At 50.6% G+C, this 13,977-nt stretch overlaps 2 protein-coding genes across 2 annotated transcripts in view; both read right to left on the minus strand.

The window, feature by feature from the left end:
* Positions 1-1,055: 1,055 nt before the first annotated feature.
* Positions 1,056-11,535, minus strand: LOC144381547 (contactin-associated protein-like 4). The gene is made up of 5 exons (XM_078070039.1): positions 11,529-11,535; positions 11,298-11,315; positions 5,249-5,467; positions 4,763-4,834; positions 1,056-2,985 (listed from the first exon to the last, which is right to left on the minus strand). Exons 1-5 carry the CDS (start codon positions 11,533-11,535, stop codon positions 2,795-2,797), a joined length of 507 nt encoding a protein of 168 aa, XP_077926165.1. The 3' UTR covers positions 1,056-2,794.
* Positions 11,536-11,846: 311 nt separating this feature from the next.
* The window catches only part of LOC118529503 (contactin-associated protein-like 4), a 144,486-nt gene continuing 142,355 nt past the window's right edge, over positions 11,847-13,977 (minus strand). The window contains exons 20-21 of the mRNA XM_078070040.1: positions 12,783-12,916; positions 11,847-11,942 (exon numbers count right to left, since the gene is read on the minus strand). Coding sequence (XP_077926166.1) covers positions 11,847-11,942; positions 12,783-12,916 — 230 coding nt within the window. The remainder of the gene's footprint in view (positions 11,943-12,782; positions 12,917-13,977) is intronic.

Here is a 13,977-nt window from a genome sequence, read left to right on the forward strand (position 1 = left end):
CGCCAACGGAAGCTCCCCTTTGATGACCCAAAATTCCAAATGCCCGTAGGTCCAGAAGACCGGCAGCTTTCAAGGTCTCCACTTCTGCCCTTTACCCTTCATTGTTACACGTGTGTGCGCACACATTCCTCACACGCACGTGCTCACACATTGCTCACACATGTGTGCTCACACATTGCTCACACGTGTTCACATTCCTTACACACACATGCTCACATTCTCACACGTGTGCTCACATTCTCACACACGTGCTCATATATTACTCACACATGTGTGCTCACACATTCCTCACATGCATGTGCTCACACATTCCTCATGTGTGTGCTCACATTCTCACATGCATGCATACACATTGCTCACACACGTGTTCACATTCTCACATGTGTGTGCTCACACATCACATGCATGTTCGTGTGCTAATAGGACAGACCCTGCCCTTCTTTCTTGCTTATATTCTCCATTATCCAATGGGAAAGCAGGAAACCGGGATGTGTTTAAAGCATGTGGGGACACGCACTGATCCACGACAGGCTGGCCGTGACATACCACCCCGTTCTGATTCCCGCTGGAAGCAGGGGTGGCTAAGGGGAGCTTGGGCTTCTCTAATGAGCTAATTATTACACTTCGTTTTACTTTGCAAAGAGAAACGGGTGAGCATTCTTGCCTTGTAACTTTTGTGGGTGCACTAACGTGTCCCAGGACCGACAGCCGCCCCGGTGAGCGCTAAGGAGGAGACGTACTTGATGGACAGAAGCTGTGTTGCGTGCGTGACCCGAGCGAGCACAGTGTCGGACTCAAGCATCGGCGAGCGCTGATTACTCGCACCTGCCGCCCCCAGGGAGCCCTTCCCCCCTCCTCACACTTCCCGTGTGAGCCGTTCCCAGTGAGAACTGAGCTCGGTGACGGCAGCAGTCATTTGCAAAGAACAGCGATGCTGGGCCCTGCATGAAGTGTGGGAAGCACACACCTACACTGTTTCTACTGTTACAAAACTCTGATTTCATAATTATAAAACATCATATGAATTCCCTTAAAATAAAAATATATTCCTCACTTTATTTCCAAAGTCCCATTCTATCAACAAACAAGAAGGCAGAGTTTATAAACTGAGGACGGACAGTGAGGACACACGACGTAGGCTTGTGCTTTTGTGGGAGGTGGGCCGTGATGGGCATGCGGCCCCCTCTGTCCACCGAGACACCAGGTCCCCAGTGAGTCCCCCTCATTTGTAAATGTGGCCAAGGCACCACGGGTCTGCGCTCAGCTCTGCGTGATCAGACTCAGCATCTCTCTGGTCCTCCTTGTCCATCTCACGGGGGAAATGTGTGCCCGCTCACCAACACTTGCCCTTCGTCAGCTACCGAGTGAATTGAGAACCTTGGATTTATAGAAAAAACATCAACAGGGTCACATAGGAAAGGATGAGGATTTTCAGCAGAGGAAGTAAGGTCTGGCTACTGTGGAGGAAGAGACAGAAAGCAGATGTGAGGTGGACTGAAGAAGCCAGGCATCGCCCCCTTTCTCTGGCGTGGGCATGCTCAGGGACCCGGGCCGTGGTGAGTGGGGAGCACGGGACCTACCTGGAGGCTCCCGGCCACCGTTCCTCTCTCAGGGCTCCGAAAGTAACTCCCGGCCAGTTTCCCTGGAATAGTCTGCCATCTGTTCCTTCCTGGGCTGCACCCTAAGATGGTCCCGTTGGTTCTGGGAACGCTAAGAAACGGATGTCCACGTCCTGGAAGTGAGGCTAGAACGGTGGATTTCAGGGTTATTCGGTTGTCCAGGTCAGGGCATGGTTCCAGCCCACAGTCCAACATGCCTAGGCCATCGCGACCCGTAAGCACAGCATGCAGAAATTTGTGCCCGACATTTTAGGAAGGAAATTTGACACATAGATGGGTTTGCTTTCTAACATGTGAGGAAGAATCTCCATGGCTGAGTCTCAGGACGGCGAGGAGAGTCGGTGAGACCATCAGAGGAATACGCCAGGCTAACAAGCGTCAAACCAACAGCAGGATTTTACCACCACAAAGAAAACTGACATGATCACCCAAGCATTTAGGGAAATAAATTTACTATAATGCACTATTTAGGTATTGCAGATGCAAATAAAAATACATTTCAACAGTAAGAATTTGTGGTTCTATCTGCTCTTCCGTTTTAACTTAAAAAAACATCCTCTACGAGATCGTCTGAGTCAGGGCGCTGCCAGGCGTGGGCCTCCAGGGACACGTGCGGTGGGCTCCGGCAGACGGCAGCTAGGGCCAGGCGCGTCCACACTCACTGTGCACATTCCAACAGGAGAACGCAAATGAGAGTCTCTCTAGGGAACAGTGCTTCGCGTCAACCGGACCAGCAGAGACGAAGGCAGAAGGCTGTCTGGTTTTGGCCACGTGGCTATGCTCACGGCCGACAGGAGTGTTCAGCGAGCACGGGCAGAAGCACGTTCGGTTCACTGAAGTCGGCACCGGTCACAGAGCACAGCTTCACGCGCGGCAAGGCCAGGCCTCCCCACCGCCCAAGCGAGCTTCCCTTTCAAAACCCCAGGCGCTAAGCAGCTAACTCCAGTCCACCAAACACGACGGCATCAGAACTAACACGGACGAGACGATACCGGAATCGTGGAGACGTAAGCGCGCTGACACAAATGGGGGCTGAGGAGTCATCCATGGGACAAGGCCTCTGAGGACCCCGAGAGTCGGCCTGGTGCCCTGCGTGGTTCAAGGTGACTTCTGGCAGTTGAGGTCTGCAGTGAGGACGTTGGATCAAGGGAGAGCTTGCTCAGCCCGGCTCCCACTCAGAAGCCCGCCTGCTGGTCCCCACCCACGGCGTCCGGCCCACCGAGCTCACAACTGGGCATGGCCACGGAGCTGCCCTGCTTCCTGGGTCCGTCCAGCTCCGTGGTTGAGCACGAGCTCTTCTGCTGGTACAGGCGGACGGCCACGGCAGCGACGCAGAGCAGGACGAATATGGCCACGGCTACCACGCCTGGTGGGGGGGCGAGGGAAACAGTCAGGGCTGGGACGGCCAGTGTGCCCAGTGCACCCCAGCCCGGCGTCCCTGCTCAGGGCCCACACCCGACCATGTCCCACCGCAGGCCTCTACTGTGAACTGGGGACCCTGAGCTGTAGGGGCTCTCGGTCAGGGGGCACGTGGCCTTCTCCCAACCTTCTGCACATTGCTTATCTTGTTCCTGCACCATCAGTTTAGGATTAGATCTCATTTACTGAGTCCAGAAGTAAATGCACTGTGTCTCCCAGACCAGATGCTCGTCAGTAAGGAGACAGGCTCAGATTATTCTCAAAGTATAGACTGCACCATTTCTTCACAAAGCGCCTAATGTTTTTGTTAAGGAAACTGAATTGTACACCTTTGTAAAAAATTATTTTGAAATAACTTGAATATGGCATAGTGATTTATAGCCGTATGTGAGATCTCTATGTACACACACGTGTGCATGGTCTCTGTCACTAAATTTTTCATAGGAATATACTGAATATGGGAATTTATAGACACCAAGGTATTTGAGATCTCCACTTGGAAACGTTTTGATGATTAACACCAAAGCCTGTGGTTCTCAACCTTTTGCGTGTTAGACAAATTTAATCAAATCTCTAAGTGGGAGAAATCCATGATTTTAGAAAGCTTTTCAGTGCAAGTACTTATGCAGATCCCAGAACACCGAGCTATATCAAGGCCAAGTGTTCATGCACACGATCACACCCCTGAGAACGAGATGTCAAATGAGAGTTGCAGGATAGAAGGAACAAGAATAAGAGTGAGCACTCTTTCCTAGGCTTGCAGGGAGGGGTCTGGCTGGGACTGAGGCCCAGCGAAGCCCGGGTCCCAACAGTGCTGCTGGGGACAGGAAAGGCCACGGCAGACCTGGCAGAGTGTCCCCGAGGTGCTGGGAGGACACTGCAGGACAGGTATCAGGAGCTAGGTAATGCTTGATTTTTATGTCAGCTTTGGGTATATATTTTCACCATGATTTCATCTGAAAATGATGGTTCTACCTCTTCAGCTAAAAAGTTGGGATCCAACACTATTAGCCTAATGTTTTCTTCATAAAAACAACCCACAGTGATGTGGGTGGCTCAGTCGTTAGGCGTCTGCCTTCGGCTCAGGTCGTGATCCCAGAGTCCTGGGATCGAGCCCCGCATCGGGCTCCCTGCTCGGCGGGAAGCCTGCTTCTCCCTCTCCCACTCCCCCTGCTTGTGTTCCCTCTCTCGCTGTGTCTCTCTCTTCAAATGAATAGATAAAATCTTTAAAAAAAAAAAAAAAAAGTTGGGATCCAACACTATTAGCCTAATGTTTTCTTCATAAAAACAACCCACAGTGATGTGTGCATTGGGACGGTACCTAAACCGCGCCACGCGAAGCTCCCCAAACACACCACAGACGGAGAATGAGGCCCCTACTACATCTCCACGACCCCGAGCAGAGGCCAGCTTGGGTCCACGGCCCGAAAACCCATTTCCTCAAATTTGCTGCACACCCTTGGGGAGCCGGGGCCTGTTCGCGAGGTCAGACCTCTGCATTGTTAGATGTGTTTACAGTAATTCCTTAATGGGCCCCCGATGAAATCATCAATTACATATATGGACAGTCTCCTATGGGGCTGGCTTTGGGAAGATGACATCAGAGAAGGTCAGACTCCCCAGGACTGAGCTAAACAGGCAGTTCCTGGGAGATAGGAGAGTCTGGATCTTCTGCTAGTGTAGACACAGCCTAGATCCCCGCGGCCGGTGAGCCAGGAACGCACCTCCAATCAGTGCCGAGTGTCCGTGGGTCTCGCCAGCCATGGGTCTCCCCTCCTCCACCACGCCAGGACGTTCTGCAGGGAGAAAGGAACACAAGCCTGAGAGGAATTATCTTGCAAAAGTGGAATTTGTGTGGTTTTAACTTTAGAATTGTCAGTCTGCATTAAGAATGCTTTAATTGGATGGGGTGCCTGGGTGGCTCAGCCCGTTGAGCGTTGGGCTCTTTTTCGGCTCAGGTCCTGGACTCAGGGTGGCGGGATCGAGCCCGGCATCAGCTCTGCGCTCGGCGGGGAGTCGACTAGAGAGTCCCTCTCCCTCTGACCCTCCCCCGCTCACACAAGCTCTCTAACGTATATTAATAAATAAAATCTTAAAAAAAAAGAAGAAGACTTGGTCAAGGGAGCTGCGGGTTGAGATTTCAGGGGCCCCTGCTGAGGGCAGGCCCACCCGGCCCCGGGGGCTCGCTGTGGCCGGCACAGGGCGCGCACCTGCTCCCGCGTGCGTGTGCTCTGGCGCCGCGCTGCCTCCTCGTCCGGCCCCGCACTCCGACGAGGCCACCGGCCCCTGCACTGAGGCGCGCCCGGAGCGCCCGGGGTGCAGCGCAGCCTTCAGCGGGGCCGCGCGCTCGAACTGCAGGGCGGAGAGGCAGCCGGAGAAGCCTCGAGCGCCAGCCTGCTTGGTGTCCTCATCCACGTGGCCGCCGGGCTCTGCAGGAGACAGTGCGGTTAGTGGGGTGCGGGTGGTGGGCGGGCGGTTAATGGGGCGCGTTTGTGGGGCGTGGGGAGTGAGCACACGTAGTGGGCACGGTATGGGGCAGGGACACGGCAGGATCTTTATTTAGCACGTGTAGGTCGTGTCTCCAAGCAGTTTGTTCTTACGTGAAGGTTCGCTGCTCCCGGCTGTGGTCCCCCCTCCTCATCCCCGGGCTCCCTTCAGTTTACAGATGAGCATCAGAGCAATCCTCTGGGGGCTTCCTCCAACACCTCTGTGGTTTGGCCAGTGGTTGCGGGTTTCTGCTCGAGTTCCAGCATCAGCAGGGACTCAGCTGTGCTTGGGGTCATCGCCGACTCTGCAGCTGGAGTCCCCACAGCTTCTCCCGATTCAAATCTCGTTCTTCCAAGTGTGCGCAAGCGGCGCCTGTCCTTCGGACAGCTCCATGTTGCAGGGACAGTGGTGGGTGTTCCGCCCTCTCTCTCCCTCTGTCAGAGCCCCTGGGGTGTGGGGTTGTATTTCCGGAATGTGACACCCTGGCTGGCAGCGTCGCTGCAAAGATCCTCAGCTGCCTCTGCTCTGGATGCATCCTGCCGGACCCCTGGAGACAAGCTCAGGCCCCTCGGTGTTCCGGGACCCACAGCCGGGCCTTCTCCGTGCTGGTCCAGGTTCCCTCCAGCCCAGGAGGAGATGCCCACAGAAGCTGGCCTCATCCCCACCCTGCCTGCTAGCTCGCCAGGCTGGCCTAACAGTCGTGCCACAAGAGGACCAAACAGGCATCTTCCCTGTGGATGCCCAGAGCTGCACCATGAATGCTTTCTTTAGCTTTAACCGTTTTCATCCTTAATGTGTCTTTTGCGTGTGCACATACCTGCCCTATATGTGTGTGTTTTCAGAGAAATGTGCACACGAAGCTCCGCTGGCCATCCTCGGTGTCGTTTGCTCTCCTGAGAGACCAGGCTGATGGTAGGTGCAGTGGGGAAGGGCCCCAGGGAGGGAGAAGGGGGAGTGGTGGGCAGTGATCGCCTGCTAGAGTCGGCGAGAGTCAGGGCTGGAGCATGGGTGTGGGGTCCCCGGCATTTACTCTGCTCTGTGATTTTCGGGAGAACTGGCTGCGTTATTTTAAATTTTGCTATTGTACAATCTTCTCTCTCAAGAACAAACTCTAAATCCAATTCTTGAGACAAAATCAAGTTTCTGAAATCTCAGGTTGTAGAACTCCCAGCCAGTTAGATTCTTAGGTAGTTTTGCCTGTTTATCAGTTAGCCTTGTGTTTCCTGAAAGCAGCAGCTCCCACTGTTCTGAAGAACAAATCCTTCCAGGAAAGGTCTGGAAGAAAAACCAGGTTCTAGGCCTTGGAAGTCGTGTGGAGAGCGTGCCCTGGGAGGAGCGTTTCTGGAGCGTGTGATTACAAAGGCAGCAGCTGAGGCTTCCGGCGTCCCCTCTGCCAAAGCCCAGCCAACAAAAGACTGAGGGGTTCCGCTCACGGGCATTAAAGCGGAAGGAAAAAATCGGACACGAAACACACACACACAGGGCGCCGCCCTTCCCTGTTAAGTCTGGAGACGGGCGGGCCGTGTCTGCGCTGCCCCCGGCTGGGGACCCTCAGGGGGTTGCTGGACACTGGTCACCTTCTCTTCTTGATCAAACTGAGTTCCCTTTGTCCAGGTTCTCCCAGCTGTGCACTGAGAATATTACACTTTTCTCTGTGCATGTCATACTTAATGGGTTCAGGAAACATGGCTGTCCCGACGGACCTACGGTTAAACGGAGACATGTGGAACGCATCAGAGTATCGTTCGCTTGGAGCCATGAAACTCCAGGGACAGTAGGCAGATTATCTCACAGTTCTGAAGACCTCTGGGTATCTGTTATCTCAAATGGCTAGCTGTTTATATTATAGGATTTAATCTTTGAGAAGAATCTTAGAAATAATCTACCCTGATTTTTACTTATTCTGTGAAAATTTAGATAATCCATGGAAGCACCTGTCACTGCTCTGAGTGCTCCTAACAGCCTCTGAGGCTGAGATTTCAGCCTGATTATCCCATTTGACAGATAAGTAACCAGAGCCCAGGGAGGGCAGGTAGCTGGCCCCACACCAGCAGACAGAGGAGCTCGGGCTTCCCGGCCACAGCTCCCATTTGGGCCGAGGAGCCCGGGCGAAGTCCCTGTGCCCAGGGCACACTTTCAAGTCCATCCTCCACATCCTGGTGCGTCCTCTCCATGGGGTTTCTTCTGAAGGAGCTGACGGGGCTCGGTCGTCTGCAGTGTGCAGGAGGCAGGCTCTGTGGACACCTGAAGAGGCAGGGTCGGCGCCTGCTCACGGTGCCACACACCGCCATGGGGCGCCCTGGGCTTGGAGCGTGACCGTCCTGGGCTGGGACCACTGCAGACCGCATTTTCTCGTTACTCCAACCTCCCGGTGGGGAGACCGCCTTCCCTTCCGAAGAGTTAGTCTTTTGTTTGTTTGTTAGATTTTGCTGTTTGTTTTATGGCTCACGTACTCAGCATGGACAGGATCCTGATGACCGACGTTCCTCAGCATCACCTACTTAACACTCCGACTAAGGGAGAGCGTTTTCAGAGCTGACGTGCGTCACGCGCACATTCTTGATCATATTCAGAGCTATAAAATCTGAGCTCTAAAGAGTTGACTTTTAAAGGCTTCTTACTCTGAAATGATCATATGGAATCTGAGAAAATGTGACCAGAGCGCGTACCATCAAGTGAAGCCCGTCAGAGAGGTAACACTTAGATGCGTATTTTAACCAATGAGGACCCTGGACGGTTCTGTCCAGGATGCCCCAGCGCGCACGAGGATGACTCGGGTCGCCGGATGGGGACACTGCCACTAAAATCCACACTGGAGACGCTCACCCAGTGTTGGCGGAGGGTATGGTTGAAGCAGGAACTGCTGGGCTCCGGGAGAAACACTGGCATCTCCCCTCGGTGTTGGACGTGTCTCTGGGAGTGAGTGCCCTGTGGCCCACCCCGGGAGCCCTTGTAACGAGGCCCCTCGTGCTGCCCGCCCAGAACACAGAGCTCGCAGAATGCTTTGGAAGTTTTATTCGGCTTCTGGCAAGACAAATCTTCAAATAAAACTATCAAGACGTGGAAAGTGTCATTAGACCTTGGTCAGAATCTGTGCCCTCGGGCATACGGTAAATGAATTTTTATTTCAAATTTCATGACTCCCTGTTGCTTCGGCTGTAAACTCCACTGCTTGGCCTGAGCGTCAGCTGTACTTTAGGGCCTGAATAATATGCTGATGGACATGGAATTCGTGTGGAAGCATCAATACGTTCTGTTCCGCCCCAAAGTTCTTTCCCACGTGATTGAAGGGATGTACTGCATCTTGCTTTCATTCACTGCGCTCCGTGTGACCTGGGCCACAGGTCAAACAACATTTTGCTACGTCACGGGGCCTCTTTGTCCACCAACTTCAATGTTGCTTTTGAACATAAGGTGTATTTTATCATATGGTTTCACTTATTTGTGGAACATAAGGAATAGCATGGAGGACATTAGGAGAAGGAAGGGAAAATGAAGGTGGGGAAATCGGAGGGAGAGACAAACCATGAGAGATGATGGACTCTGAGAAACAAACTGAGGGTTCTAGAGGGGAGGGGGGAGGGGGAATTGGTTAGCCCGGTGATGGGTATTAAGGAGGGCATGTACTGCATGGAGCACTGGGTGTTATACGAAAACAATGGATCGTGGATCACCACATCAAAAACTAATGATGTAATGTATGGGGATTAACATAACATAATAAAATTAAAAAAAATAAAAATAAAAAAATAAAAAAAAACCTCTTGTCAGTGTTTTTAAACAATGCTTAACGTGTATGAACTTTGTTAACGTATTTGCATACTCCCTGTTTGAGCTTAGGCTGTGGAGTTTTGAGGACAGGAATTTGTGTGTTTGGGGCCACGTCTGCATAGTGGCTGCAGTAATGTATTGGAGCGAGGCGGTCAGTATGTGCTCTCTCAATGGGTGATCGCTCCGCTCACTGGAAGAAGACTGCCTCCGTCCCCCCAAGTGTGGAAAGCAGCAATTCAACAAAAATTCGGCCCGGGCTTGGGTTGCAGAACCTGGACATCTCTGGGATTATCAGCTGCTCACTTAGTTCAGGCAAAACCAGTAACTAGCCACAGGGCCAGGGGACAAGCTCAGTGGGGCACAGGATGGGGCCTGGGTCTGCTCCACCTCCCACACAGCGGGGTCCCTGGGGTCCAGACGGCCCCCAGCTGGGGCTGTCGAGCAGGAGAGGGTGGGACAGTCCGTGGGCTTTTGATTGTTTAGGACTAAAGACGGATTCGGTGCCATAGTTTTGAACATGGAATAAAATGCATACTGCTATCAGGGAGGAAATGAAAGTCCACGTATCAGCCAATCTCCCCTCTGCCCTGCGGACTGAGAAGGACAGGCATCCCACACACCAGTGGCCGTGTGCCCCGCTCGACTACGCCAGCGTCTGACGGACGCCCCAGTTCCAGCAGGTGCAGAGCTGGGCCTCACCTGCCCTGCCCCCCATCAGGAGTGCTCCCGCCTCCCCTCCTCTCCCTCTCTTTGCTGTCAGTGTGGGTCATGGCCAGCATCTCCGACGGGGCCCGTCTCCCTCGCCCCAGCAGCAGGGTCAGACCACGGACTCAGCAGCGCCACGTTTCATGGGAGTAAAGTCTGTTCTTGGATTGTGGTGCCCACAAGGTCCTATGTGGTCTGTTCTCCCCGACCCCTGTCCTAGAGCCCAACACTCAGTCACATCCAGCCCGAAGCTGTGGGTGACTCTCCCCTTCTTCAAATGTTTGTCCACTTCTCAAGTCTTCTGCAGTGTGGATGCTGTGTCCACACTGCAGTGTCCACGCTTGTCCTGTACACGTGCCCTGTGTCCTGGGACCCTCCTGCTAGGGCGTAGCCACCCTGGGGTGGGGGTCTTCGACGCGTGCTGACCACCTGGGATGCTCTGAGGTCAGTCAGTGATCGTCGGACTGTGGGCTTGGGATGAGAAACAATGACTCTGCTTAGTCGTTGGTGTGTTCTGTGGGAGGCCCGGCCCTGTTCCCGAAGCGTGGACTGGACACCATCAGAGCTCCACACACAATCTGCTTATCTGCTACGGGATCATCAGCATTTTAACCAAGCGTTCAGAATCACCAGTTTAAATCAACTTTGTCATTATAGATTTATCTTGAAATTAAGTTTTATATGTATGTATAAAATATATGTGCATTTATGTAAAATTTGCCTTCTCATATAATGCAAGTTTAACTGAAAATTATATATATATTATATATATATATATGTAATATTCAAACCAGGCTCTATCTATCTGGCTCGGTTTGGATTTTCAATTAAACTTGCACTATATAAATAGGACTTTTCACATGTTACTTTTCTTCTATTAAATAGAACAACCTGTTAGAACATTACAATTCATGACATTTTCCATGTTGACTGAAGAATGGGAATGCATCCTTTTAATGGCCAACATAGTGTTGGAAAACATATTAACTCATTAACACAGAGTTAAAAACCTAGCTATCATCCTTTTCAGTGATTTATACTTTTATCGTCTACCCATGTGTACACTCGCATGCTCAGGACTTTGAAATTACATATGAGGAAAATGTGAAAGACTCAGGAATATAGATGCAAAAGAGGAAGCGATGAAAAAATCATTACCTTGGATAAAGTCTATCCCGTTAGTGCCAAAACAAGACGAGGGATAGGAAACAAACTGGAGAGCATTTCCCAAAGTAATATGTGAAAATACATGGTGTTTACAGTTCATAACTAAAAGCAAACCTTCCTAAGTCTTACCTGCTTTCACTTGAATACCTGGGGACAAGGCGGGGATGGAAAGCGTGCCCACCCAACCCCTAGATGCCCCTGCTCTGCATTGATGCCCAGGCTGTGGCCGAGGAGACCAGGCTGCATGAAACGCTCTTCTGGCAAGCGTGGTAGCCAGGCAAGGAGCATCCGTGCACCACCGCCCGGCCACCATCATGAGCACACGGACCACAGACGTGTGCTCTCTACAGACCCCCTTACACGTCATCCTGGGTAGGGTTCTGGACCTACGGACTCTGTGTCTGTTTGGACCAATATCCTTCTTTGAGGTCAGAAAGTCTCTACAGTCCTTGTGCTAATGACAGAACAAGGGACAAGAGTGTGTAGCTGTTCTCAACGCTGTTTACTTGCTTGTCTGTGGGAAGTGTGTTCTCATGATTATGGGCAGCCCAGATCCAGTAGGGTTTCTGCCTTGATCGGCATGAATGATCTAATGAAAATAAAACAAGGAGCTTGCTTCTGTGTTAGTGGCATGACTCTGTGACCCAGGGAGGGGGCACAGGGTGGGGAGCCCTGCGTCTACTTGCCTAAGATCTTGCCCAGCACGAGGGATTTGACGGCGTTGAATTCTGTGCCAGAGGACAGGCTCACTTGGCTCCGGGCTTTCTGGTCCACCTGCCTCACGAGAAGCAAACACCAACACATGTGTCAGTTGTCAGTAACATGGCAAGAAGCAAAGGGAGGCCATGGAATGGAAATGATCCACTAGAAAAGGAACGTAGGGTTACACCTGATGGAAAAACCCCATGTTAAGAAACTCGTCATCTGACAGTGAAGTGCTAGTTCATGAGCAATTTTCATGGTGTCTCAGATCTCCATTGCCCACCCCCACCCCCTGCCCCCTGTGTTCTGCAGGGTCCTTATCGCTTCCTGACACAAGATGAATGACCTATATTTGGTAGAACCCACAAAAAGATGCAAACATCCAAAGCTTTTACATATCTCAAAATAAAACCTAAAGAGTAAAAGCCAAAGTAGGTTATTCCACGTAGAGAGCAAATACACTAATGTTTTTCTTCAGAAGTGCAGACAGTATGTAATTTCACTTACTCTACAATGACTCAGATCTATTTTGTTAGTTATGCACATTTTATTCATAATTGTATTTTATATAAATCATATCCTTAATTGTCATAACATTTGTACTCTTGTGGATTCCCACTGGAGAATCATTTATAAATACTCCACCTGTTACCATAGACAATATTTCATAACAAGTCAATTAAAATAAATGAGGGAAAATTTAAGTAATTAAATTTTATACTGTATTTGGCAGGTTTCCATTACTAAATAAATAAAAATCCTGGCCTATGATTTCTTGTGTGCAGCACATGAGAGATTAACATAGAGAAGGAACCTTTGTATTATGCTTCATTATCAAAATATTACTGTAAGTGACACATAGCAGGTGGGGAAGTAGGAGGTTAATTACTGTTTGGCTGATGATGCTCTTACCTCTACGAAGACCACTCCTTCCTCTCTGTTGATCTTCATGTGGTGAAGGTGCCCATCCGCCATATTCTTGAAGTTAAAGTTAAAGACGTCAGGATCCTGATGTAGATCTAGCTTGTACCTAATCTGCAAACTCCCTAGAATAGAAAAAAATAGGATGTTTAAACAACAAAATGTTTTAAAAGCTGCCTTTCTATACTCCAGAGAAGTGATTAATATTCCATTGCTTCTAGGAACAACATTTTGCGCTTTGAGTCTATTCACAGTTCATGTGAAGTATCTGGCTGGTCTCCATTCTGATGACACCATTTTTAACTCAAGATAAAGTGTTAATAAGAGTGCTCTTTCCCACAATTCTCAATTCTCTGAAAGAAAGCACCCACTCTATCACATGCTAATGTCTGAATTCTGCTCCATCTTTGCAAAAGGAGCATTAAGGAATGCTGAAGCTTCTGTCTTCCTAGTCTGGTCTTCTTTGGTCTTATTTCCCAAATCCGAAATGTGAGTTACAAGAGAGTGTGGCTGGTCCTGGGAGCTGTCATGCAGCCAGGGGCTATTGGAGGCCTGAGGGGCCACGGAAGATACTACACATGGTGAGGCTGACCAGTGGGAAGTGAACTCGACCAAAGGCACCCCTAGGGTTAATTCTCCTTGCTTTCTCACCAGTGGGGAGCCCACTGTGCCCTTCCCAGGGCTCCTTCCTACGAGATGATGAAATGTTCCTGCCATTCAGGTGGTTTGTAGCTTAAGTCTGCCACCATTCTTACTTGGGGTCATATTTGAGGTGCTTGGCAGCATGTTGTTTATTTTTGTTTTTATATAAACAAATCTATTTGTTTATGCACACACTGGAGGTTTTATTTCTAAAATCTGCAGGCATGATGCAGAAGTGAAATACAGTAATAAGCTCTTTGTAGGACACAAGATCCCCATGGCTCAGTGTGACCTGCTCCACAAAGGTGCAGCTTCATGCTTCTACCCGTCACGTGGGCTCTGCCCAAATCCTGCCAGCCAGAGAGATTTGCAAGTTTTCCCAGATATTGAATTAGTGCCCTGACTTTCTATTTGAAACGCCTAAAGCTGTGCTTTATTTCCCCACTGGAAGCATAGTTGTTGGCCGATTGGTGTAATTGTACCTTCCATTTTCAAGTGGATATGGAAAATTTAACTTCAGAACCACGGACAGAGTAAAACCCAA

The sequence above is a fragment of the Halichoerus grypus genome, chromosome 4 (genome assembly GCF_964656455.1).
Source record: "Halichoerus grypus chromosome 4, mHalGry1.hap1.1, whole genome shotgun sequence".
Lineage (NCBI taxonomy): Eukaryota > Metazoa > Chordata > Mammalia > Carnivora > Phocidae > Halichoerus > Halichoerus grypus.

Bases quoted from the DNA above. Each gene is read 5' to 3' on its own strand.
- LOC144381547 (XM_078070039.1), bottom strand. The intron at 4,835-5,248 runs GTGCGCGCCCTG...TTCTCCCTGCAG, and splicing joins GCACACGCACGCGGGAGCAG to AACGTCCTGGCGTGGTGGAG. The intron at 2,986-4,762 runs GTGCGTTCCTGG...CCCCCCCACCAG, and splicing joins ACACTCGGCACTGATTGGAG to GCGTGGTAGCCGTGGCCATA.